The sequence below is a fragment of the Arvicola amphibius genome, chromosome 6 (assembly GCF_903992535.2).
Source record: "Arvicola amphibius chromosome 6, mArvAmp1.2, whole genome shotgun sequence".
Lineage (NCBI taxonomy): Eukaryota > Metazoa > Chordata > Mammalia > Rodentia > Cricetidae > Arvicola > Arvicola amphibius.
The window spans coordinates 64742149-64769383 of NC_052052.2; the positions used below are offsets into that span (position 1 = coordinate 64742149).

Sequence of the window (27235 nt, forward strand, 5' to 3'; positions counted from 1 at the left end):
AGCTTGGGTTAGGGAAATGGCTCAGTATTAAGAGTGCTTTGCAGTCCTGAGAACCACAGTTTGGACGCAGCACCTATATAACAAGCCTTTCATCCTTGCATGCCTACAGTGCCAGATGTCAGGGATCTGATGTCCTCTTCTGGCCTGTGCTACAATGGTGCAGGCCCCTGTACACACAGGTACACATCCTCTCACACAGACATGTACACATGCAGGCATGCATAAATAAAATAAATCTTTAACATTACTGATAGAGAGCTACAAAAAGGTTTTATGGGTTTTATTCCCAAGTATTGACCATAATAGAAATTAAAGTTGTGAAATGCTTTAAATATTTATTAATTCATATAAAATAATTACGGAAAACCATTTTATATTTAAAAATTAGAAGGAGCAACGCTGCTTTATATTTTTTGCACATTTATCTACTCTTATGCTTAATAGAAGAAAACTGAATTTTCTTCCCTGTGGTATAGGAGGTCCTTCTGTCTAAGTGTTGCTTTCATTGGTTGAATAAAGAAACTGCCTTGGCCTTTTGATAGGGCAGCACTTAGGTAGGCGGAGTAGACAGAACTGAATTCTGGGAGGAAGAAAGCAGAGACAGAGAACCGTCATGGAGCTGCCAGGTCAGACATGCTGAATCTTTCCTGCTAAGCCATGACCTTGTGGTGACATACAGAAAATAGAAATGGGTTAAATTAAGATATAAGAATTAGCCAATAAGAAGTTAGAGCTAATGGGCCAAGCAGTAATTTAAAAGAATACTGTTTCTTTGTGATTATTTCAGGTATAAGCTAGCCAGGTGGCCGGGATCAAGAGCAGGCCCACTCTCTCCTGTTACATCCATGCTTTTGCATTGATTGGTTGATTGATTTATGGTGTTAGGTAATGTGTATGGGGAAAATGACCTTTCATGGCTGTGTACACTGAAAATGGAAACTAGCTTTTTAAAGATTGTAGCCATTTTTCTCCTTTTATTTTAAAGATGTATTGCTTTTCTTTGTATGCCTGTGTCTGTGTGCAGGGATGTGCGTATGCATGCGGTGCCTACAGAGGTCAGAAGAGGGCCCTACATCACCTTTGAACTGGTATTACAGGCTGCTGTGCGCTCCCTTGTGGGTGTCAGGAACTGATCTCAGGTCCTCTGCAAAAGCAGCAAATGTTCTTACTGCTGAGCCATATCTCCAGCCCCTGCCATTCTTTGATAGTGTACCAAGAGTTGTGATGTTTTCTTAAAAGTTAGGTAGAATCTGGAGCCTGAATCTCAAGAGTATTTCTTACTCCTTTGCAGTAAAACCTGGTTGTCTGTTTTGCTTTTTTATCTTTGTTTTTTACCCAAGTATAATTATATGCTACTTTGGCTATTTGAAAATTTGAATATTTACAAAATTAAATTTTATATTTAATTATATAATAAAATTGTACTTGCTAATAACATTGGAGATCTTATCAAGAAACCCTCTTAGATGTAGGATGGTGTCAGCTGGCAGATCTCTGCTTTAAAATCCTGATTTTCACTTGAAAGCACAAGTTTCTTTATTGGTAACTACAGCCAGCTGTTTTACTTGAGGTTGATCCTTGGTGTGACAGCTATATTTTGTTCATTTTCGAGAAAGTGTCTTTTATGTACTCAAGAATACATAATCATAATTTAAATGTGAATCATTTTCAGATATGCACAGCAAAAACTTGGCTGGTTCATCCTGCAACTTAGAAGTAGTAGTTTTGCCCAATCCCTTCACTAAGTTTTTTTCCCCTTATATGACACTGTCATTACAAAGACATGACCTCAAGCTAAGGTTTTTAAAAGGGCCTCTTACCACTGCATCGGGGACTTCTGGACCAGGTATGATGGCTTGCGTCTATAATACCTTCATTGAGCATGGAGGTTGGAGCAGCGCCTTGAGTTTGCAGCCAGCCAGGTTCGTAGAGCGAGGATCCAGGGTGAGACTCTTGATTTCAGCAGCAAGAGGGCAACCAACCAACCAAGAAACAATTTTACAGCTCCCACGTGACGCCTCCTTACCAGGTCCAAAGCTTTAAAATGTGGGGATAGACTGTTACTCTTGGTGGAGGGGCTGGAAGTGTTTGTGGTCCTGTCTTTTAATCTACCACAATACAAATACCCCTCCCCCCAGCCCATTAAAAACAATCAAAGTAAAGATGCCATCAAAGCAGATGAGAGATGGTCTGGGGATAGGACCCTGTGATAGGAGTTCTTGCCAATGTCCTACGTGAACTCTACGACTGCCAAGAAAGAACTAATGTCCTACGTGAACTCTACGACTGCCAAGAAAGAACTAATAATTTTGGAATCAGCATCTCAGTGGAAACTAGGGGCGTAGTTTAAAAATCCTTTGTCACTTAATTGTAGAACTTAATTATTTTGTTACATTAATAATGTGTGTGTGTGTGTGTGTGTGTGTGTGTGTGCGTGCGTGTGCACGTGCTCAAGTGCACATACATAGGTCACAACATACATGTGTAATTGGAGAATAACTTGTGGTGGTCAGAGTTCTTCATATGTGTCCCAGGGATTGAAGTCAGGCCCTCAGACTTGGTGGCAAGTACCCTTCTTTCCTTGTTTAGTCATCTCACGGGCCCCAGTACTTAATGACTTTAAAGGAGGATGTAAAGTTTCATTCATAACACCAATGAACAGTGTTTAGAACACAGTTGGGACTCTTCAGACCTCAGTTTCTTCTTCACAAACAGTACTCAATTATTTATATGCATGTTATGAAATTGTGGGGTGGGGAGGAATCCCAAACTTCTCACTTGAGAATCCTTTAGAAAGATTTTAATATCACAGACCTTCAGAACATCCATTTATATAGTCAGATGGAATAAATTGATTATGCTGCTTGGTCATAATCTGTGACTGGTGGCTTGATTTTTACAAATACATATATATGTAAATACATATATATTTTTTACTTATAGTTTTAGGAATTAATAAAATCTTCGAAGATATAGTTTTGAGTGAAAAGTAAAGTGTTGTAAAATAGCATAAGATGTGAAGTGGCTGTTCACTTAGATTAACTGACATTGTCTAGGACCCGAGTCTACAGGTTTGCACTTGAGACTGTCCTTTAACTCACTAATCAGCATTGCGTTGGGTAGATTAGTGATTATCCATATATACTTTACTAAATACCAGCAAGAAAAAGTCAAGAGCCTTACGTAGTCTTTAATTCATTTCCTTCTCTAGGCTTTAAGTGTTCTTTGCCTTCCATCTTGAGGCTTATAGTGGGTAATTTACACTTTGCACAGGGACTGTTATGACAAATAGACCACAGAAACTCAGCACTCAGACCTGATAGGCACAGGTGCAGAGACTTTACATCCCCACCACTCAGATCGACTCCTTGAAATCTCAGGTTAGAGAATTATTTTCTAAATTGAATCCTCTTATTTGTAAAATCTATCAGTCGAAGGCTGTTAGAATCTACTTTAGGACGAGTATCAGCAAATTACAGGTTCTAGACCACCATCTACTCTGCTCCTAAGAATTCATAGCTGAGAAAGTTATCCATCTCAATAGTTGAGGGAACTAAGCCACTTGGCGTAATTCAATAGTTAATTTAAACACAAATTTTTATTAATATTAGGGAAAGAAATTTGTCACTTAACTTCCCCCAACACTGCCCAGTGTCCATAACTTGATGCTTAACAGATATCTAAAACTTGATGCTTAACAAATACCTAAATGAATAAAAGGGAAGCCTCAGCCAATATGTAAAATTATGCTTGTATATGACAATGTTATCCTTTCCTGTAACTACATTCCATTCAGTCTCTAGTTCATAAAGTTCAGAAAATATAAATTCATTTTGCCCACAGTTGTCTCCTGCTTGAACACACATGCAGTTTCTCTAAATTGTCTTTAAAAACAAGGATCATTAAATCGGAGTGCTTCCATCAATTTCTTTTCCCAGTTTGTCTGTTCAGTATGCATTGAGATTGGCTCTAATCAGCAGTGTGCTTGATGAGGTGCGGGAAGAGAGGCCTCACGAGGTCCCAGGCTTGAAATGGTCCTGATGTGTAACCATTTTTTCTTGTGCTTGCTGTCATTTCTGCTGGTAGATTTTCTTGAAAAGTCTCAGCTTCTGTCCACCTTTGCATTTCATATTTGGGATCAGTTCCAGAGAGTGGTTTACACAGTTTCGTAAATCTGCAAGAAAATAAGCACTTTTTTTTCACTGTTAGAAGAAAAGACAGTGCAGGTTTCAAGCCTGTTTCTCTAAGAGGTGCACCTGGTGAGGCAAAGTCCCCAGGCAAGTCCCCCTTATGTTAGTACTAATGAATGGAAAAATACCAGTGTCAATAACAATTTTTCTGAAATATACCAAAGCTAGCATGGTAAAACAGTGATCATTGTTTCCTCACTAACACAATGTAAGATGACATATTTTAGCATTCGGGTAACAGAAACGCAATGCCTGTAGGATGCACACAAGCACTGTAACTCCCAAGTGTGTTCTCTAAGAGAACTGCGCTTTCATGCCATGCGTTAGAAGGCCCGGGGTTCAGTACCACTAATCATGTCTCATACTGTAAACTTTAGGAGAATTGATAAATAGTAGTGCAGAAAAATTTGAAAGCTCCACTTTTTTTTAAGAGATGAAATATTTATTTTCAGTTGTGTTAAAAGTGTAACGTGTGTTTATGTAGTCAAGAAAATCATTTTCTAGGAAGTTACCAGCATGCCTAAAACCCTCTTGAACTTCCTCTCACTTAGAACAAACCTTTCCATCCAGAGAAATCATTGTGACTTTTATTATGGGAAGAATTTCAGTTACATGTAAATGCAGGCTTTTGATATATATATGCTTTGTGGCTGGCCTGTTTGTCTCAGTTTTGGGTCATTCATGTTGCATGAATGTGAGGTTCACTCGCGTTGAGGAATATTAGTTTCTGTTCATATTCTATTTTGTGAAATACCCTAAAATATATTTATTCTACTGTATGTCAGTTCAGATTCTTTCCTAGTCCCAACTTATTATAGATAACACTACAGTGAACACTCTAGAGGCTTGAAAGGTACTTCCTGACTACCAAACTCAACCTGCAGCAGGAACAAGTTGAGACTTGATTCATTCAACAATCCACAGACCCACAGTTACTGCTATAACTTCTGGATACCAAGACAGATAGCATTGGATGGAGAGGACATAACAGTCAGCCAATCAGGCTGAGAGCTCTGAGATCTGTAGCCAGGGCCTCCTGTAGAACCGGCAGGCCACATCCCACAAGGGCCCAGCTCAGTTGGAGGTAGTGGTTTCAACTGTTTTATTCTCCCTTTCCCAAGAGGTCACCTGTACCCAAGGTTAGCCATCATCTCAGTATGTAGCAGAGGGTGACCCTGACCCTACTGCTCCACATCCCAGGACCTGGGTTCAGTTCTCACAACCACCTATAAGTTCAGTTCCAAGGATTGGATGTGTACCACATGCAGGCCAAACATCATACTCAAGAAATATAAATGAATGATAAATCTAAAATTAATTTTTAAAAAACCTACTCGGGAAATCTTCATGCCTCAAATACACATTTTATCTCAAAAGATTTATTGCTTTTCTTTTATAAAATCTGGATATGGTATGACAGAGACATAAAATATTTATGTGTGTGTGTTTATAATTTTCCTATGACTCAGAGCTTCGTACTGAAAATACCTTCTTTTTATCCTATCTTTTACTCTGATATTATTGTAAATCAAATGAATCCTATGATTTGTCTGTTCAACTAAGAAACCAATGTGCTTTCAAAAAAATCGCTTTAAAACTTACTAGTTTCCAAATGTTTTTTTTTCTGTGCAGTCATGTTAATTGATGTATTAACTTTATGCTGACCTGCCTTATGAAATGCATTATTTCTAACAGGGTGCTAGTTGATCCTTTGGTGATTTTGTCAAACATGGCTCTGTGGTCTGCAGAAATTTTCAGGGTTTGTTTCTTCAGTTTCTACCTTTATTGTTTTTCTCTTGTTCTATTGTACTGCATGAAGTGTGCATGTATACTAAATTAGAATTGTTGAATGTGCAATTTCTTCATTATTTGTTTCTGCCTTTTTGGATGACTTTGGTTTTTTTCCTTTGTTCTGTTAGCAGGGTGAATTAAACACAATGCTTTTCAAATATTAGTTCAACTTTTCATTTCTGGAATGCCCATCTTGTACTCTGTTTGTATCAGTCTTTAAGGGAGATTGATCAATAACATTCCTTTCTTTTTAAAATTTCATTTTACATTTCATCCACAGTTCTCCCCGCCTCTTCCTGACCCCATTCACCAACCCACCTCCCATCCACTTCTCCCAATGGGTAAGGGCTTCTTTGGGAAGTCAACAAATTCTGGCACATTAACTTGGGGCAGGACCAAGCCCCCCACTCCCCGCATTAAGGCTGAGCATGGCATTCCACCATAGGGAATGGGCTCCAGTAAGCCAGCTCATGCACCAGGGATACATCCTGTCCTGCTGCCAGGGGCCTCTCAGATAGTCCAAGCTTCACCTCTGTCTCCCACATGTGGAGGCCTAGTTTGGTTCCATGGAGGCTCCACAGCTGTCTAGTAAAGTTCTTGGTAGGTTTTGGTGTCAAGGTGGAGCTGGCCTCAAATAACGAAGACAGTTTCTTACTAGTGAAAATTTTTTGTTAAGTGACCATTAGTTAAGGGGGAAAAAAGGAAGAATTTGTCATGGAAGCATTTAGAACTATAATGTTTGGTGAAGGGAAACAACAATTTTACTGATGTTTTATTGACATTTTGAAAATTCAGGGAATTTGTTCATTACGTATAGGTTAAAATAACCTTTTTGGCATAAGGATATTTGTTATGTTCTCTACATTCTATTTGTGTTCTCTTTCCTCATTCCTCTACGTTTTCCACTTTGTCTGACATATTTCTTTTCTCTGTTTTACTGTTTTATTTTAGCTTATTGAAACGATTGCCCAACACATTAGCTTTTACGTTTCCTCTACCACATCCATTTAACCCTTTAAAATGATTTCTAAGCATGTTCTTTGCTACATCCTACAGTATGAATAGCATGTTCCTTTGTTATTCAGTTTAGAGTTGCTGCTGCTTCTTTGCCTCATGGGTTTGTAGAGGAAGATAGTGCATACAAGCTGATGTCAGTGAGTCCTGCAGAACTGCTGTTGTTGGTTTCTAACAGAAATATCCTGGTGAAGATCAGTTCTGTGTGATTTGCAGAGATTTACTTTGTGCTAAACCTATACTCTGTAAGAAATACTCCTCCTGGTCTTCCAAAGAATGTTGAGTGCAGTCTATAAATGTCAGTCATCCAGTCTTCTTCACACAGCATGTTTTCTGTTCATCAGCACAACAGCTGTGCCAGGGTTCATCGTTCTGAATGTCGATGTGTTTGTTTCTTATTTGAGTTCTGCATTAAACTTCCTAACGATGCTTGGGCTTTTGATTCAGTCAGTGCTGTTTCTGAGGGCATCGTTGTGCTTCCCCCATGCGCCCACCTTACTGTAAAGCCCGCCTTGATCTTGTGCTGGACCAGCTGTCCCGCCTCCTTTGGCTACTTCTCATGCCGAAAATCTTACTTCTGACTTTTGACCACAGTGATCCCTTTGACTCACATCTTTAACTATTGCTTAGGGGGATTTTAAACATTATCTGAGAATATTAGCCTTTTATTTGGATTACTTGCAATAGCTTCTTGTATTTCATAAGACCATTTGATTAATTTGAGATTAATTTATAATCTTTTTGTTTTTGTCCTATTATTATTTATGTTCATATTTTAAATTGGTTCTCATCTTTTCTTAGCATATTATTCTTTTATTATTTTATTTATTTTGAAATAATTATAGATTTGTTTGAAATTTTGTATAGTCTACAAAGGTGTATATATATGAGTTATATACATATATTCACTGAGGTTGCATCTTAATAATCTAATGAAATATCAAAATTACGAAGGTTTGGTAGTTGGTTCACCAATATGTGTTTTTTGACCATCACCATAGTTAAGCTAGTGTTTAGTTCATCATCACAAATATCTTTTTGTTATATGCTGATTTTCCTGCGTAGTTAACTCCCTAGACCATCTGCAGCCCCTGGCAGCTTTAGTCTTATTTTTATCTCCCATTATTTTGTTATTTCAAAATGTTTATGAAGATAGACTTTTTTAAGTTAAAATTTTATTTTAAGAATTTGCAAATTAAAACAGAAACAAAAACACACAGTGAGATTAAGTCTATGTATCTCAATGTATTCTTAAGCTGGTTCTTGGAGAAAATCAACAAGATTGACAAACCCCTAGCCAAACTAATCAAATGGCAGAGAGAGAATACACAAATTAATAAGATCAGAAATGAAAAGGGGGACATAACCACAGACACAAGGGAAATTCAGAGAATCATTAGATCTTACTACAAAAGCCTGTATGCCACAATATTGGAAAATGTAAAGGAAATGGACTTTTTTTTAGATAACTACCACATACCAAAGTTAAACCAGGACCAGGTGAACAATCTAAATAGTCCTGTTAGTCGCGAAGAATTAGAAACTGTTATCAAAAACCTCCCTACCAAAAAAAGCCCAGGACCAGATGATTTCAATGCAGAATTCTACCAGAACTTCCAAGAAGACCTAATACCTATACTCCTTAAGGTATTTCATAATGTAGAAACAGAACAGTCATTGCCAAATTCCTTTTATGAGGCTACAGTTACCCTGATACCTAAACCACACAAAGACTCAACGAAGAAAGAGAATTACAGGCCAATCTCACTCATGAACATTGACGCAGAAATTCTCAATAAAATACTGGCAAACTGAATCCAAGAACACATTAGAAAAATTATCCACTACGATCAAGTAGGCTTCATCCCAGAGATGCAGGGCTGGTTCAACATATGAAAATCTATCAATGTAATCCATTATATAAATAAACTGAAGGAAAAAAACCATATGATCATCTCATTAGATGCTGAAAAAGCATTTGACAAAATTCAACACCCCTTTATGATAAAGGTCTTGGAGAGATTAGGGATACAAGGGTCATTCCTACATATAATAAAGGCTATTTATAGCAAGCCGACAGCTAACACCAAATTAAACGGAGAGAAACTCAAGGCCATCCCACTAAATTCAGGAACATGACAAGGCTGTCCACTCTCTCCTTATCTCTTCAATATGGTGCTTGAGGTTCTAGCAATAGCAATAAGACAACATAAGGGGATCAAGAAGATTCGAATTGGAAAGGAAGAATTTAAACTTTCGTTATTTGCAGATGATATGATAGTGTACATAAGCGACCCCAAAACTCCACCAAATAACTCCTACAGCTGATAAACTCCTTCAGTAACGTGGCAGGATACAAGATCAACTCCAAAAAATCAGTTGCCCTCCTATACACAAAGGATAAGGAAGCAGAGAGGGAAATCAGAGAAGTATCACCTTTCACGATAGCCACAAATAGCATAAAATATCTTGGGGTAACTCTAACGAAGGAAGTGAAGGATCTATTTGACAAGAACTTTAATTCTCTGAAGAAAGAAATTGTAGAGGATACCAGAAAATGGAAGGATCTCCCTTGCTCTTGGATTGGGAGGATCAACATAGTAAAAATGGCAATTCTATCAAAAGCAATCTATAGATTCAATGCAATCCCCATCAAGGTCCCAACAAAATTCTTCACAGACCTTGAGAGGACAATAATCAACTTTATATGGAAAAACAAGATTTTCCCATTGTCTAGTATGGTCCCTAATTTCCCTTTTCACTGTCATGAGGTTTTCTGTTGTAGAGGTCTTTCTCTTTGGTCAGATATATTTTTAAGTGGTTAGCTTTTGGAGTTGTTTATGTCAGAGCATTGTTGGCGTATATAAAGACTTCTTTAAAAAATACCGACTTTGTATCCTGCAACGCTGCTTTGTTTATTGGATCCAAGAGCCTTCTAGTAGACTCCGTAGGAGTTGTTTTTTTAAGTAAGTAATCATTTCATAAAGATATAACATTTCAAACAATTTTTCACATAGTACAATACTCTTGAAACTCATTTAAATTGTATTATTTTGTTTCTTTTTATTACTAAGGCGTGATCCATGATATAGATATATCTAGTGAAGGCAATTTTATTTTCTTCCAGTGTTATTACTGTTACAGATAAAGTTGCTGCTTTGAGTGTTTTTGTAGAGTTTTTGTGAATACAGATTTTTGTTGCTGTTGCTTGTTTTTGAGGCATATTGCTTAGTGTGTCCTAGGCTATTTTGAGTTCACAATCCTCTTCCCTCGACCTTCTGTATTACAGACATGTACCACAATGTCTGACCTTCACCTTCGGGTTGTCTTGTTGAGTAATGCTCAGGAGGTGTTTAGTAAATGCATGCATATTTTTTTTCAGAAACTAACCACTTATCTGCCAGTATGAATGTATTTATGCTTTTCTACATCCTTAATATTTCTGGAGGTGTAAAATGGAATTTTTTTTCTAACTGACTCTTTTTAGTGATGCTGATCATCTTTTGGTGCCTATTTAGTGAAATGTTTCTGCTTTTTGCTCATTTGTAAATGATTTCTGAGTTTCCTAATATATTCTGTACACTGGCTTCCTGTCCTGTCCTCCACTCACCCAATTCTAGTTTAGTCAGTGCTGCTACCACCAGAAGATGCAAAGAACTTAAAACCTTTGAGTGCAGTTTATCTTGTTCCTGCCTCTTGTGTAAATGCTGCCCTGATCTTCACAGATAACCCAGACTCTATAGGCTCATATTGTTTACTATTTCAGTAATTGTTATTAATTCACTCACACTTTAAACCTTTTATGTAGTCTTTAATTATGAACCTTCTATTTAAATTAGTTTCTCTCTGCCCCCAAATTTACTCTGCTATTATTACTTTTATTATTATTTTTCTCTCTAAATTTAAGTCAACAGCTGTATTTTCAAACATGTGCTATAAAAAAGGGAGGAATTTAGGCCCCCTTCCTTAGGTTAATTAATTAATTAATTAGGAGACAGAGTCCCTTGAACAGTGACTCCTCCTGTCTGTCTTTCTTTGATATTATAGGTGTGTGCAGTCACCTCTGGCTTATGTCTTGGTTTAATCACTTTGCTCAGTTGTGGCCTGGTTTCTTTGGTGGCAAACTGAAGCTTTTCAGATTCTCCTTGCCTTGGCTATCAGCTGTACCATTATGGCACACTATAGTCAGGAGCCTCTAATGTAGATGGCAGTGGTCCTGGCTGTTGTACATGCCTCACCTCATCGTGGACTGTGGCTGCTGCTCTGCTTCTCATTGGGAGAACTTGCCAGGATTCCTGGTTTCTTTATCAGGCTTGATACATTTTTTTTGCCTTTTTGCATACTTTCTGCTTGTTTGTTTGTTTTGATAAAGGGTCTCTCTAATATAAACAACCCCAGAGGCTAAGCTTAATTTCATTTTGAACTAAAGTGAGTTCTTGTTTTCTTGGAATCCTGTTCCCTTAGCACAGCTCCACATGAGTGAGGGACTTACTGAACAGAGACGCTGCTCATTTCTCCTGTAAAAACAGTGGGCAATGGCTGCCTCTGTACTTCAGCTGTCCAGTTGCACTGCTTTATATACATCTTCAGCTCTTGTCAGCTACATGTAGATTTGTCTATAGGTCATTGTTAAAGCTGTCTACTGTAACGGTTCTAGAGGTGATGGAATCTGGGAGAACGGAGGCGATAAATGAGGTTGCCTGAAATCTCATGTAATAACCAACTTTTTTTCTGCTACACTTGGGAGGAGGAGCACAAATAACACATTCTAAGAACAAATTCAATGTTTTAAAACAACTGAGATCACAAGACTAGTTTCTTGTCTTCTCAAAAGCACTTGGAATTGTCTTTACATGACTCCATTATTGTACCATGTTACAACAGTTTCCCCTTTATGATTTTATGAAGGTATATGTTATGTGTGATGTAAATTTCTTCTATGGGAACATAAAAATTCTTTTGAAAACTATATAGGTGAATAAATGAATTATGTTGGATTGGTTATATTGATTGGTCTTTAAGACTGAGGGAAGATCTGTAGTGATCTAGAAAGTCTTGTAGAAGGATTCTTATACTTGTAATAACTGTCTCCTTGCTAGATCCCGTCCTTGCACTTATAGTTGGCAATCTTTTTTAAACAATGTGCATAATCTCCATTTAAATTCTATTTTAGGTAGCAACATTAAGAGGCGTTCATAAATTAATTTGTTAGTTTATTGGGCACATAAAAGATCTTTGAGATGCAAATAACCTGCCACAAATTAATAAGTAAAGTTCATTTTGTGTCTCAAATTACATAACAGATAACGTCTTTTTCTTATTTCATACTACTACGTTTTAGACATGGACCTTTTTGCTATCTCAGACTGGCCTAAAGCTTGAAATCTTCCTAACTCAGCCTCCTTAGACCTGAAACTGTAGGTGTGCACTCACACCTGGGTTAGGAATCCATTTTAATATATAGTTTAAGACTCATCAAAATGTGCTTTTGTGCGTTTTCCTAAGAGTATAAATTTTTAAACTTAAAAACCATTCTTTTGATGGTGTAATTAAATGACGGTTTTAAATATGTGGGCTGTTTTCCCTAGGTAGCTTTCTATTTCTATGAGACCTCAAGAGCAGGGAAGAAGCCAGGGAAGTCGGTGATGTCCACTAACCCCTGCGCAGATGATCTCCATATTGCAATGATACTTATTCTCCAGTGACTTTACTCTTGCAGTGCCCTCAGCCCGGTCCTTCGTAACACAGAGCTTGTCCTTTAGTGGTTAATTTCTTATAGAGAGACCATCTATTCTTGGAATGGGGTTTGTTCACTCTGGCTTACTGTAGCAGAAGTCCAAATATTTTTCACTATGAAAACATACCATAGGCATTAGGTCCTAGTGTGTGGGATCTTCAGCCTGTCACAAATTTTATTATGCCATCTGCTTCAACCTGAGCAGTGTGTCTTCTGCCGGCAGACTTTGCTGAAGTTGCCATGGCTTGGGATAAAAAAAAATCAGTCTTGGCAAAAGAAACTTGCTTTTGAAAAAATAATAATCGATCATGCCTGCTGTATGTTTTAAAATAAGCATTTGAAAGAATTTCCAGAAGCTTCCTCCCTCTTTTTCGTGGTGACTAAAGGTAGCTAATACAGTGGTAACTTTGGTAACTAAATAAGTTTTCTGTTTTATTTTTAAGAATAGGTGACAAAGTATTATTGGGGAACAGGATGAAGTATTTCATAGAATTCATCATTGGATGCTCTTTACTTTGTCTTTCCAGGAGTGGCATTTCAAGTGACTATATTCTCTTTATCGCACAAGGGTGGTAGTGACATGGAAAAGCCTCTTTGTCACACACTGTTATTAGGTGCATGATTTTGTATAGTCCCATCATCTATGAATTGGAGCTGATGCTAATGGAGGAGTTGTGTGGATAAATGTTTATTTTGAATATATGTTTTGAAGGCCTACTCTGTGCAAGGTATTTCTCTAGAGGACAGAGACCTGGAAGTAGATAGAATGGCTGGCTCTCTCTACTGGGGAGTTTTCTGTTCTGGTTACCTCCACTGTCTGGAGTGGGAATGCTGTGGCGGTGGGTATGTGTCAATAGCATGGAAATGCTGTCCTAGTTAGCATTAACTGTCAGTTTGGCACAGCCGAGAGTCTACTGAAAAGGGAGTCTTCGTTGAGTAATTAATTGTCTTTATTTAAGTTTGACTGGGGGCATGTCTGTGAGCCATTTTCTTGATTGTCAGTTGATGTAGGAGGGCCCAGTCCCCTGAAGGCAATACCATCCTGTGGGCTGCTGGTCCTGAGCTGTAGACAAAAGCTAGCAAAGCAAGAAGCCTGTGAAAGAGTGAGCCAGAAAGCTAGCTGGCAAGTTGCACTCCTCATGGTTCCTGCCTCCATGTACCTCTCCAAGTTGTGATTGTTTGAAGTGTTTTATCAGTCACAAAGCAAAATAAAACTAGAATAAGATCTCTGGAGGGAAGCAGGGCAAGGGTACATAGAGCAAGGTGCTGGGATAGACTCTCCGGGAGGGCTTCTGCATAGCAAGGTAGAGTAGGCAGGAGTGAAACAAGAGATTGTGAATATCTTTCCCTGCCTGTGGTGTGAACACCTGGACGTAGTGTGAGATACAGTGAGGAGGTCAGCATGGCCAAAGCTAAGGGAGGGAGGACCAGGGAGGAGAATAGCTTTTCGGAACATAACACGGATGAATCTTTCTGACACATTAATTGTAGACAAAATTGCATTCTTAACACTTTGCAGAAATGACCAGCTAGGACTAACTGCATATACTGCACAGGAAAGATTGACCGTCTAAATGGCACAGGTAGGGTTGACTGCATACACGGCTTAGTTAGGACTGATTGTTTTTACTGCACAGTTAGGATTGACTGTCTACATAATACAGTTAGAATTGACCATCTATAGTGCACATTTAGAACTTGTAGTGATATTTCGCTTGTATTTTAATAAATAAAGCTTGCCTGAAGATCAGAGAGTGAAATAGCATACCATCCAGAAGTCCAGGCACAGATATGCTAGGCCTGTAGGCTGAAGATGGCTGCCCCAATGTTACAAGAGAACTTTTGGTGACTGTCCTGGTAGCACAATGTCTGTGTTATTTCTAGAACTTTGGAAGTTGCTTACAATGCACTTCCTGCTTATTTAGGTAATATTATATCCTTCTGGAGTCTTTGATGGAGTTGAAGACTAGATAGTTATAGTTTTCCTTCATTGTGGTAAAAAATAAATTAGCTATAAAACTTTAGACTCACAAAGATAGGATACGTCATAGAGTATTTTCCTTAATTTGCCAAATGTAAATGGATTAAATATTGTAAATATAATTCTTGCTTGATAACTGTTTTGTATATGTAATTTTGCTATGTTAAAGCTAAAACCTTCCTTTTTAATTTGACAGAAAAGGGGAGATGATGTGGGATGCTCTTCTGTATGTGTGTTGCTTTTATTGGTTAATGAATAAACCTGTTTTGGCCAATGGCTTAGCAGAGTAAAGCCAGGCAGGAGATCCAAACAGAGATATATAAAGAGCAGGCAGACTCAAGGAGTTACCATGTAGCCACTGAAGGAGAAAGATGTCAGAACATTACCAGTAAGCCACAGCCTTGTGGCGATACAGAGATCAATAGAGATGGGTTAACTTAATTAGTAAGAGCTATCTAGGAATATGCCTGAGCCACTGGCCTAAAAGTGTTGTAATTAATATAGTTTATCTGTGATTATTTGGGTCTGGGTGGCCAGGAATGAAAACGCTGTCTCTGTCTACAAGAACTGATGACTGTCTACACTGCTTTCACTTAGATTTACTTGGAGCCATGTAAGAGCTATTTTGATGTTCTGTTTTGCAAAACAAAATAATCTTTTTTGGTGTTGTTATTCCAGGCTTAGCAGGAATTGACCAGATTGTCAGTTCAGTCTAATTCTTTTGGGAAACATTAACCAAAAATTAAAGAGACATGTGGCCTCAAGGCTACTCTTGCATCTCACAAGAATGCATAACGACTGTGGTTGACTTAGACACACTAGAATTGTTACTATTAATCTCTGCATCCTCCTAGGTCAACATTGCTACTTTGGCAACTACAAATGCTGACCCTGCCCACATACCTCAGCTCAGCTCTGCTATAATTCCTACTCTGCCAAGTGAATCACTTTTACTGTCTCCAAATAATGGGAACCTGGAAGCTCTTTCTGGACCTGGTGCTCTACCTGTTATGGATGGGAAGCCTGCCTTTGATGAACTTGATCAACTCATCAAAAATATGGCCCAGGTAAGAGCATTTCTCCTGTGACTTAGCAATGGATGTATTTAAGAACATGTCTGAATCCTGGATAATTTGAGCAATGCAGTAGCATTTATAAAAAACTCTTGAACAATTTTTGAGTAAAAAAGAACTTTTGCGAATTTGTATGCTTCAGATTTTTCAATTATATTATATTTTATTTTTTAAGATTATAATATATCATTTCCCCTTTCTTTACTCCTGCAAAATCCTCTTAAATTCATGGTCTCGGTCTCTCTCTCTCTCTCTCTCTCTCTCTCTCTCTCTCTCTCTCTCTCTCTCTCTCTCTTCCTCTCTCCTTCCTTCTCTCTCCCTCTCTCTTTATTGTACACACACACACAAACATACACACGTTGAGTACATGACACCAATAAAATAAAGCAGTAAATGCAGCTATTTTTACCTGACTGGCAGTGTGAGTTGCAATGAGGTCAACACAGCTGGAGAAAAAGGAGTGAGGGACAGATTTCTAGATGACAGGGAAGAGGGATCTGGACCAAAACACTAATGAATCTTTCTTAAATGAAACTGTAGATAAAATAATTGCATTTCTGATATATGTAGTTAGGATTGATCATCTATATTGCTTTCTGTTAGCTTTATCTCTCTCTCTCTCTCTATCTCTCTCTATCTCTCTCTCTCTCTCTCTCTCTGTGTGTGTGTGTGTGTGTGTGTGCATTCCAAAATTCATAAATACATCCTGCTCAGTCTGTATATCATTACTTGCATGTTTAATTTCAAGGCTGATATTTGGAAAATGATCACATTCTAAATGGGGTATTTTGTGCCACATTCCAGCAATACTCTTCTAGAAAAGTGAAAGGCTCTATTCTAGGTGACGAGTGCTAAACTATTCTTTTTCTAGTTCCTTCTTTTTGACAAACAAAGTAATACCCCAATAAGATGACTGTTAGCTGTAATTATTTTTCTTGTTTTGTGTAGCTTTGATTTTGAGATTTATAGTTTGATTTTGATTTTGCTATGTAATCTGGGTTGTATGGGTTGAATGCTGGCTTGCATTCCCTGTGTAACCTAGGCTTGCATAAAACGCTCTATCCCCAATCTCTGTCTCAAGAGCTAAGATTAAAAAAAAAAAAAAAAAAAAAACGCACCATTGCTGCCAGCTTGTAATTGGCTCTTAATCTTATTTTCTTTTTTTTTGTTTCATGAACAGGGTCGCCATGTGGAAATATTTGACCTCCTCAAACCTCCATGTGGAGGCCTTGGGTTTAGTGTTGTTGGGCTCAGAAGTGAAAACAGGGGAGAGTTGGGGATATTTGTACAGGAGATTCAAGAGGGCAGTGTGGCTCACAGGTGAGATTGGCACAGCAACTTCTTTGTTTTTGATATAACAGTCAGAAGGATTTTGATCACTATGGGGGGAAATGAATACAAACAAAAGCTGAAAGAATCAGATATTAACCAGTTTTGGGAGTCATTAATATTTGGGATTATGAATCAAGTCCATTAAAATGAGCTACAGAGTGGGTGAGATGGCTGAAGTGTCTGCTGTGCAAGTGTGAGGAGCTAGGTTTGTATCCCCACAGAAAAAGATGGAAAAGCCGGATGAGGAGGTCCGCATCTCTATCCCAGCACCTGGTTAGCAGAGCTAGGCAGATGCCAGAGTTTGCTGGCCTGGCAGTGTAGCAAAGCACGTGAGCTTCGCAAAAATGTGGTGCAGAGCGGTAGAGAAAGATCCTTTAGGTCAACCTGTGGCCTCCCTGCACAGGGGAATAAGCAGTCATGCACATACATGTCTACATCACACACATGTTCACAAGTAAAATGAGAGCTTTTAAGTAGTCATTAATTACATTTTAGTTAGGAAAGGAACTTTTGAATGTAATCTTCCTTTTCACTGTTACATTTTGGGCTCCTTCCTTTTGACTTGAAAAGACCGGAACTGCCTCATTATAATTTCAGCCATGCGTCTTTAATATGCTCAGAACAGGAAGAAATGCATGCTATGTGGCAGGCTTTCTCGGACCATGAGCCCCCAAATCTTGACACAGAGACTTATTATTAGTTATGAATTCTGGGCCTTATCTTATGCTTGTCCCACTAGTTCTTATGATTTAATTTAACCTTTTTCTCTTCATGTATCTTTTACCTCAGGGCTTTTTACCTTTCTTTCATTCTGTATGTTCTACTCCACATCTGACTTCCTGAAGGCTGCCTGGTTGGCTTGCCTTGGGCCACTCTCTCTATTTCTCCCTCATTCTGTTTTTTCTCTCCTCTCTGAAGCCTAGATTACCCCTCCTACTTATTCTCTGTACCCACCATCCCCGCCTAGCCCCCTACTGCCTAGGTATTATTGGCTGTTCAGATTTTTATTAGCCCAATCGGTGCCTTACACAGGCAAAGCAACTCATCTTTACATAGTTAAACGAATGCAGCATAAACAAATAGAACACATCTTTGCCTAGCTATAGTAATATTCCACAACAAGTTTATTTTTAAAATAAAGGATCAGTTATAAATGAGTGCTAAGGGTTAGTCAGCAGATGATGAGAAGGTGACCTTTGACAGTGGTTCAGGTAGCAGAGGAATTGCCACCAGCACTGGGGCCAAATCATGCACGTTTAAGTAGAAGCTTTAAAAATATGTATGTTCTGCATTAGGATTAAAGGGACATGAACACTTAGGTCACAGGAACCGTCATTTCCTTGAGAGTGTTCACATCTTTCCTTACTTCATTTCCTTCCTTGATAGAGATGGCAGACTGAAGGAGACAGACCAGATCCTTGCCATCAATGGCCAGGTCCTGGACCAGACAATCACACACCAGCAGGCCATTAGCATCCTGCAGAAGGCCAAGGACACTGTGCAGCTGGTTGTTGCCCGAGGCGCCTTGCCCCAGGTCTCCAGCCCCCAAATTTCCCGCTCTCCATCGGCAGCCAGCACAGTTTCAGCCCACTCGAATCCAGTGAGTAGACAGGAACAGAGCACAGCACTGGTCCTTTTCAGTTCTGATCACTTTCCAATGCCTGCCATTTCTTCATATCTCAGAGCCTTGCTTGCTTTCAGTTTTTAGGTTTTTTCTTTTTAAAATATATTCCTAATTGGGATATTTATTTCTGAAGTATGATTACGTTTTGAATTTCTAAACAGCCTTTACATTGCATGATAGTTTGACAGCATTCATACAGAATGGAATCTCTTAATAAAATTTTCTTTACCTGTAAGCGGAGAAAAATATTTAAGTTGATTTGTTTTATTTTTCTTTTCTTCCCTCCTTCCTTCCTTCCTTCCTTCCTTCCTTCCTTCCTTCCTTCCTTCCTTCCTTCCTTCCTTTCTTCCTGTGTGTGTGCGCGCGCGCGCGCGCGCGCGCGCGCGCGCGCATGCGTGCATGCTTGCATGCTTTAAGGTATGTGCCACCATACCTCATGTGGTTATAGTTAGCTGTCAGTGATGGTATAGACTTATACAAATTAGCATCCCTCCTCAAGGCATGATTAGGCAGAGGATTCTCTTAATCTAGTGCAGCTGTTGTGCTAGAAGTTTCTTTTCATGGAAGTTTTACAAATATTCTACAGAATCAGTGCCTGTTTGTTGTGGGTTAAATGAGTCACTATTATGATATATTGATAACTATAGGAAGAATCATATCAATAGTGGTAATAGTGGTCTTTTGAAAGGGAAGAACACTAAGTGAAAAGCTGGACTTGGTTAGCACCCACGATTCTGTGTGAACTCAGTATTTAACGCCAGGGAACTCACCCAGTGCTCTTCTTTTAGATTCACTGGCAGCATGTGGAAACTATAGAGCTGGTAAATGACGGGTCAGGCCTGGGATTTGGCATCATTGGGGGAAAAGCAACTGGTGTGATAGTCAAGACCATTCTGCCTGGAGGAGTGGCTGACCAGGTGAGCTCCTGTGATGGAAATGTATTTTTCCGTTCACACGGAAGTGTGGCTTCATCATTTAGATTGTCTGTTGAAAGAAGGAAAACTCAGTCAACTACAAATCTTTCAGTTCATGGAATTGACCTTCAAAGATTCTCTGAGACTTGGGAGAGAATACTTGAAAATGGACATGGGTCTTACTTAAAATACAGTTATGGGCAATGAACACCCTGAAGACCCAGGGGCTGAGCTAGGCTGATGGTTCCAGTTCCTGTAGAAACATCTACCCTTTATTTGTAAACCTAGCAGCTGCTTATAAAGCTCACTATGTAAAAAGTGCATTGTTGTTGAGGTAAAACCAACCTGCCTTGTCCCTTTAGTGCTGGGTCCCTGGTTTCATCTTTGTGTAGAACAAACAGCTCATTTTTTTTTGCTTGCTGTTGAGATGTTGGTGCTTATGAAATGTGCCCTTTATTATATGTGGGAAATTGTTCAACATATTTATTACCTGTGTTTAATATTTCAACTTTACAGGCTTATAAAGCTATTGTTTTCACTCATAGATTTGAACTTAAGTTGGGTAGCTGAGTTCACCAGACACCCTCATATTCATGGATGAAGCCTAGTTAAACAGCAGCTCTTTAAATCGTGCTATTAACAGTAGCATGACATTAAAGTGTTAACCAACATCAAGCAATAGCAAATGAACTTCATATGCTCAGGAGAGAAGGGATAACACCATTTATATATTTTACTTAGGATACACAAAATACAAATGCATTCACATTTAAATAAACTAAAATGAACTTAAATTACAAGGTTAATTCTTACTTGAACTGGCCACATGCTTGGTGTTCCTCAGCTACCTGACACTAGTAATCTGTGCTGGGCAGTGCAGAATAGCTTGTCATTTCAGAGTCTTTCAGATACTGTTCATATCTCTCATCTGTTTGAGTTTTCCTTTCACTAGGGTGTTTGCTGCAAATGTGTTCTTTGGTATTTATAATTGGAACGGCCAGACATGAACTGTAGGAGCATTCCAGTGCTGTCTTGTGTTTTGTTTCACAATCTAATTAATACGAGCTGTGTTGGTATAGTGATTTCATACTTCATCTATGCTTAATGACATTTTCTTCTTGTTCTTCAAAACCAAAAAATCAGTCATCTTTTTTCCTTGTGAGTTCTTAACTAGAAATAAAACTGAAAAAAATCATACTAGCTATTGATTTAACAAACTATTCGGTTTCATTTGCTGCCACAACCTTGAATGGTGCTAGAGTGATTCAGAAGACAATCAATGTGTTTACAACTACACATTTAATTTCATGTGATTGATATATGCCTTACTATTGCCATTTTCATTATTATCTCTAGATCATTTAGAATTTTTAGTGCAGTTATTTTCACAGTACCTTAATTATTTGAACTCTTTTATTTATTCAGCATGGGCGATTATGTAGTGGAGACCACATTCTAAAAATTGGGGACACCGACCTGGCAGGAATGAGCAGTGAGCAAGTAGCACAGGTCCTCAGGCAGTGCGGAAATAGAGTTAAGCTGATGATTGCTAGAGGTGCTATAGAAGAAACCACAGCACCCTCCTCTTTGGGCATCACCCTCTCCTCTTCTCCAGTTTCTACATCAGAGATGCGTGTAAGTAGCTGGAAACAGTAACTGTATGGTCTAAACAAATAGCATGCAGAAATTAGACTCACTGATGCTGTATGTAAGTATTAAAAGACTCAAACAGAGAGCATGTGTAGAGATACTAATGCTTTATTTATCGACAGTAGCTTGCTTAAAGCTTTTAGGTGATAATTTCACACTGTCCTGTATAAGGATAGTATTTTGAAGCACTTATGAAATTTTAGGGTGCTTTTCTTAATCACGCCTGTATTTGAGCCTGTCTCTTTGTCTTAACTAGAAGCCTTCTTGTAAACTGGGTCATCATTCTAATCATGACCTTTCAACAATTATTCTTTAGAAAGTGGAAGTTGGGGACTGGGAGCTTGGAGTGTAGTAGTGAATGAGGCCAAAGAACCTTTGTGTCATCCTTTTACTGAATATGAGCTGTTACCAGGCTTGTGACGTGTGGTTGTCATGTTGGGTAGTTGGTTAGAACAGCAGCAGTGTGCTCTGGCGTGGTACAGGAGCATGATTCACTGGTGTTGTGTCTCGTATTATCTTAAGTTTGATATGAAAAAAATGGAAAATTTCAAAACTCTTGGAAGTTAGAGGTTTACAGGACATAAGACTATAGTGGATTAAAAAAAAGTCTTTCCCGGAGTGTCTTAAATGTTTTAGAAATAAATTCTACCCTTTTCTAGATCATTCTTTTTCTGGCACATGCCAGTCCTGTATCCATTTCCCATAGATGTAAAATATCCATGTTTTCTTTAATTGAAATTGCGTTAACCACTGATTAGAAGTTCTTATTTTTTAATAAACTAACATCTTCCATAGCCCTTTAAAACTTTATTAGAACTCGAATTTTCCATGAGTCTGTTGATTTTAGACAAGATTCGGTTGCTATTTTTTACAGAGAGAAAGAAGAAAGCAAGCTTGTTTATGAAAGTGTTCAAATGGCATTCTTTTGTGGAAAACAAAACATTTTATTCAGCAATATATAAATGAATGCAATACCGAAAACTACTTGATGTAATGAAAGCCTAGGACAGTGTCTATTCTCTGCATATCATCATTTCTGAAGCTTGTGCCCCGTTTAAAACCATTCGATAGTCAAATTGCCACCCTCTAAAATAGCACTCGAATAACTTATTAAAAATAGAAAACACATTTGTTTCAATTGAAGCAGATTTCATCCTGTCATTTTCTTGTAATTATCTAAACTTTAAACTTTTGCTAAGTTTGCACAGATAATTATGTGCAATGAAAAAAAATGAGTCCAACTTTACTTGCAAAATTACACTTCATTTAGGTGGACCATCAGTGAGATAACTGTTTAAAGGAAGTCGGAAAATGGTATAAGCCAGCACCAACCTGCATGTCTGGTAAAGCCCATTGCCTTGAGTTTTCGAGGTTTGATTGGAGAGCCTGCTGATATCACACCAATGGATAGGACCAATGGATTATTGGTAGCATGTGCCAGTTCACTAATGCTTTATTTAGGGAGACTTGCCCTTTCACTCAACATACAATTAATAACTGTATTACGTACATGTTACAGAAGGCTCAGACCCGAGTAATCCCTTTTCAGCTACCATCCTAGAGCAGGAAGATGCCAGTATGCCAATGTAGAGGGTACACTTTATGAATATCTTCAATTTGCGAAAACTCAAGAGTGATTTAATAAACTTCCTTGGTGCCATTAAATTCTTTTATAAATAAGTAATCAGCCTATTTATAACATGGCTGTGGGAGAGTCACTGCTATTCATGGTGCTAGATTGAACTACAAATCGTTGGTAAGAGTAGGAGCTCTGTGGAGGCTGTGGCTCTATATTGTACAGTCTTACAAGCTGTATATCATTTACAGACAGGAACCCCTCAACCAAGCTGTTGGGATTTGGATTCCACCTCTCCAGATATTATCTGTTTGTCCTAGGAAATGCATATATGCTGCTTTCCTCAGGGAAACATCGATACAATTAGACCTACTCGCCTGCTTACAAATGATGTGGGCAATTCTAGATCGTTAGGATGAATAAGAAACAAAGACATGCGGAATGTCTTACAATGAAACTGCTTTGTAAGTGGCAGAACTAGATCCTATCTTTTTTACATTTATACAAAACATGACTTCTTTGAACTTTAAACATCCCAAGTTCTTCAGAAAAGATGATGATCTATGTATGAAAATGCTTTATTAACAAGAAGCTATTTAATCTTTAACATTTTATGTGTACAGTAGTTTGTCCAAGAAGGGGAGGTCCAGCTTTCTTCTCTGCATTCTTTTCTGAATGAAACCATGCAGTCTATATTTTCTGAGTTTAAGGGGCCAGTTCTGTAGCATAGTTAGTTAGTAATATCTTAGTTCAGATTAATCCCGAATTGCATCTTTGACTTTTTAAATTCGACCTTATTTTTCTTTTATGTTGATTTATCTAAAGATTTATTTCTTAATACTATTTTAGGTTGATGCGTCTACTCAAAAGAGTGAAGAAAGTGAGATGTTCGAGGTGGAACTCACTAAAAATGTCCAAGGATTAGGAATTACCATTGCCGGTTATATTGGAGATAAAAAATTAGGTAATATTAAACCTTAAATATTTTCTAAATATCGCAGTTGCCTCCAGTATCTGTCTTGTGGGATTTTCAATCCTTATATGTTTTCTTTTGGTGAATAAAGTAGTTGACAGCTTTCTTAGAATTAATTTGGTATAGGTGATTCTGATACGACAGACTGAGCAATTGCCTTAGTCTTTGTACTAGATGCTTTTGTGGCTTGTTACTAGGTGCTTATTCATAATTAAGATTCTCATTTGGAAGGTAGAAGGTGGCTGTTCTTTGTGTGTGCTTTTTAAATAGTGAAAAATTACTTATTTCTTATCTTAGAACCTTCAGGGATCTTTGTGAAGAGCATTACAAAAAGCAGTGCTGTGGAGCATGATGGGAGAATCCAAATTGGAGACCAAATCATAGCAGTAAGTTATACCTTTAATACTGTTTTTTTTTTTTGTTTTTGTTTTTTTGCAATTTTCAAGAATTATGTTCTCTGGGATTGGAGAGATGGTTTGGTGAATAATAACATGTATTGTTTTTCCAGAGAACCTGAGTTTGGTTCCTAGCTCTTGTGTTGGGCAACCTAGAACCAAACCCACACACATACATGTGAATAAAAATAAAATTGTAAAGTGAAGAAATAAGTCCTTATGTCTTTATGTATGTACTCGTGTGTGTGGTATGCATGCAGTTGTATGTTTGTGTGCATATGTGCTCATTTGGCCGTGAGTGCCAGAGGCCAGGGGTCAGTGTTGGATGTCTTCCTCTAGCTTTTGTGTTTGTTTGTTCTTTGGGAACATTTCTCACTGAGCCTGGAGCTCATCAGTTGGCTAGCCTAGCTGCCTGGTGAGTTTCTTTGCATCTTCCTATCTCTGCCTCTTCCTTTTTGAGATTAAATACTACATTGCCATGCCTGGGTATTTTTTTTTTTTTTTTTGTGGATCCTGGGGGTCTGAAAGTTAGGTCTTCATATTTGTAACTAAATTTACCCAGTAACCTGTGTACCAAACATTCTCATTTTTCTTTGTAAAGAACTAAATTTATTAACATTGATTTTTGTGTGTTTGAATTTGTATCTTATACATGTATGCAGGTGTGTCTGTCTGCCTGTGTTTGCACATACAAAGGCCAGAAGTTGACACTGGGTGTTTCCTTCTATCCATCTCTGCCTTATTTATGAGATATGGTCACTGATTTGCTAGACTGCCTGAGCTCCAGTGAGCTTGCTATCTCCGTCTCCTAGCACTAGGGTTATATACCTGTACTGTCACACTCATCTGTTCACGCGGGGATTGTGATCCCAACATAGGTCCTTATGCTTGAACAGAAATCAATTTACCTGATGAACCATCTTCCTAACCCCAGATCCGTTAATTTAATAGAGCTTTAGTGGCTTGAGACTGTCATTATAATTGTCTATTTTATTATTTTCAGATTAAATCGAACATTTTATAGAAGCTTTATTTTTCTGAAGTCTAAACTGGAAATTTGTTTCTTTTGTAATTTTTCTGATGTTTTTGAATTATAATCATAATGAATTTGTTACATGAACTTTATATAGTACATTTTTGGGAGAAGGATTCTGAAGGAAGACTAATTGTTTACTGTAGCTGGACCTAAATTTCAGATCTGTACATTTTTTTTATTTTATGTGAATTGGTGTGAAGGTATCAGATCCCCTGGAACTGGGGTTACAGACAGTTGTAAACTGCACCTGGGTGCTGGGAATTGAACACAGGTCCTCTGGGGACACAGGCAGTGTCCTTAACCTCTGAGCCATCTCCCCATCCCAGATCCGCACATTTTTAACTTTGCAGAATGACACTGTCAACTAGATGAGCTCCTTTCACTTCTGTAAATGCATGGGAGTGAAAGAAATGAATCCAGACATCTTTAATCTGATCATTATGCTATTGTAGTAATGCTGTGTTTTAAGTATGTGGCTGTTTCAGGTAGTTAAGAAAAAGTCTCACCTGCTGTTCAGTGAATACTGGCTTCTTCAAGTTGCTCTTTGCTCCAGAAACTAATTTGGGTCAAGTCCACTAAGGAAACCTGTAGTGGATGTGATTCCTTCACCGATTTCTAGTCCGCAGTGACAAACTGAAGACTGTGAGATGACCCAGGACAAGGAGCCTGGTTGTCGATCTCCCCCGTCTCATTTCTGTGACTATAAGATCTTTCTTTGCTGGTGTTTCTTTTACTATCATTTTGAAGACCTTGGTGGAGAATACTGACTTACTAGTTTATTGTTAATTACATCTGTTATTCCCTTGGAATTTTAATAATCAGAACAAGTCAAATTAGATGAAAGAGTCCTTACTCACAGCAGTGGTTTATACATAGTACACACCAAGGGGCAGCTCAATACTGTTGGGAGACAACTGGATAAACAGAATTTAGTATGCACATATCATGGCTTGCTTTTTGATTGACCTGCTAAAGAAAGAAGAAATTCTGTCACACACTGCAACATTGATTAGTCTTGAAGATGCACTAACTGAAATAAACAAGTTGTAAAGAGACAAATGTGTGACCCCACTGACACAACCCAAGCATGTCAGAGAATAGGGAGAGGGGCTTGGGTTTGTGGAGTCGGGTAGCTGGAAGTTGTCACTTAGCATGGAAGTGACTCATCTATATGTAGGGAAAAAAAAAGACATTGAGAGCTTTTACAAACCAGTCTCAAAACATTTAACACTAAGAACTGGATGGTTAGAAGATGCAAATTGGCAGGGTTCTTTGTTACATATTTTCTATCACATTTAGGGTAAAAAGAATAAAGACTATTACTTCTGCCCTTGGAATGTCTACAGTATATCTCCTAGAGTTTTTCTGGCATCAACACTATGAACTCTTAACTGTATCTGTTTACTTTTTTATGTCCAATTGAAAGATCAAGTTGATCTTCCTACCCATTTGGGTATTAGCTGAAGGCTTCCTTGGTATGTCTTTATCTTACCATGAATGGAAATGAACCACTGTACACTTTTTAATTAGTGAATAAGGGAGAGACGATAGACAATGTGAATCCCTGTACAATTGTCCTAGTTAGGGTCACCATTGCTACTGATGAAACACCATGACTAAAAGCAATGGAGGAATGCTTACCACTCTAAAAGCAGTGGGACTTGGGAGAATGAAGCCTGTAAATGGGGTGGATTTAAGTCTCATGCAATAGCCAGCTTTTTTCAGAACATCATACAACTTATACTGTGAGAGTTAAGAGAGGTCACTTGAGTAAAGTTCTTGTGAGTTCAAGCTGGATACAATCACAAGGATAATGCACATGTGTCAAAAATATGTTTTTTTCCATCAAGGCATGTAACAGTTTAAACATTTCATTGAATGACAGCAGCAAGCAACAGCGAGTATCTGAAGTAAACTCCTGCCTGCTGCACCCTAGCAGAGCACAAAAG

General features: G+C 38.2%; 1 protein-coding gene across 9 annotated transcripts in view; it reads left to right on the forward strand.

Moving 5' to 3' along the window:
* The window catches only part of Mpdz (multiple PDZ domain crumbs cell polarity complex component), a 155989-nt gene that overhangs the window by 33114 nt on the left and 95640 nt on the right, over nt 1-27235 (forward strand). For 8 of the 9 annotated variants that reach the window (XM_038333928.1, XM_038333930.1, XM_038333931.1 and 5 more), the window contains exons 4-10: nt 15568-15780; nt 16967-17106; nt 18505-18718; nt 19531-19659; nt 21082-21291; nt 23732-23846; nt 24153-24241. In XM_038333928.1, coding sequence (XP_038189856.1) covers nt 15568-15780; nt 16967-17106; nt 18505-18718; nt 19531-19659; nt 21082-21291; nt 23732-23846; nt 24153-24241 — 1110 coding nt within the window. Of the gene's footprint in view, nt 1-14291; nt 14316-15567; nt 15781-16966; nt 17107-18504; nt 18719-19530; nt 19660-21081; nt 21292-23731; nt 23847-24152; nt 24242-27235 lie in introns of those variants that run through there. The other variant, XM_038333934.1, reaches the window with a different exon arrangement.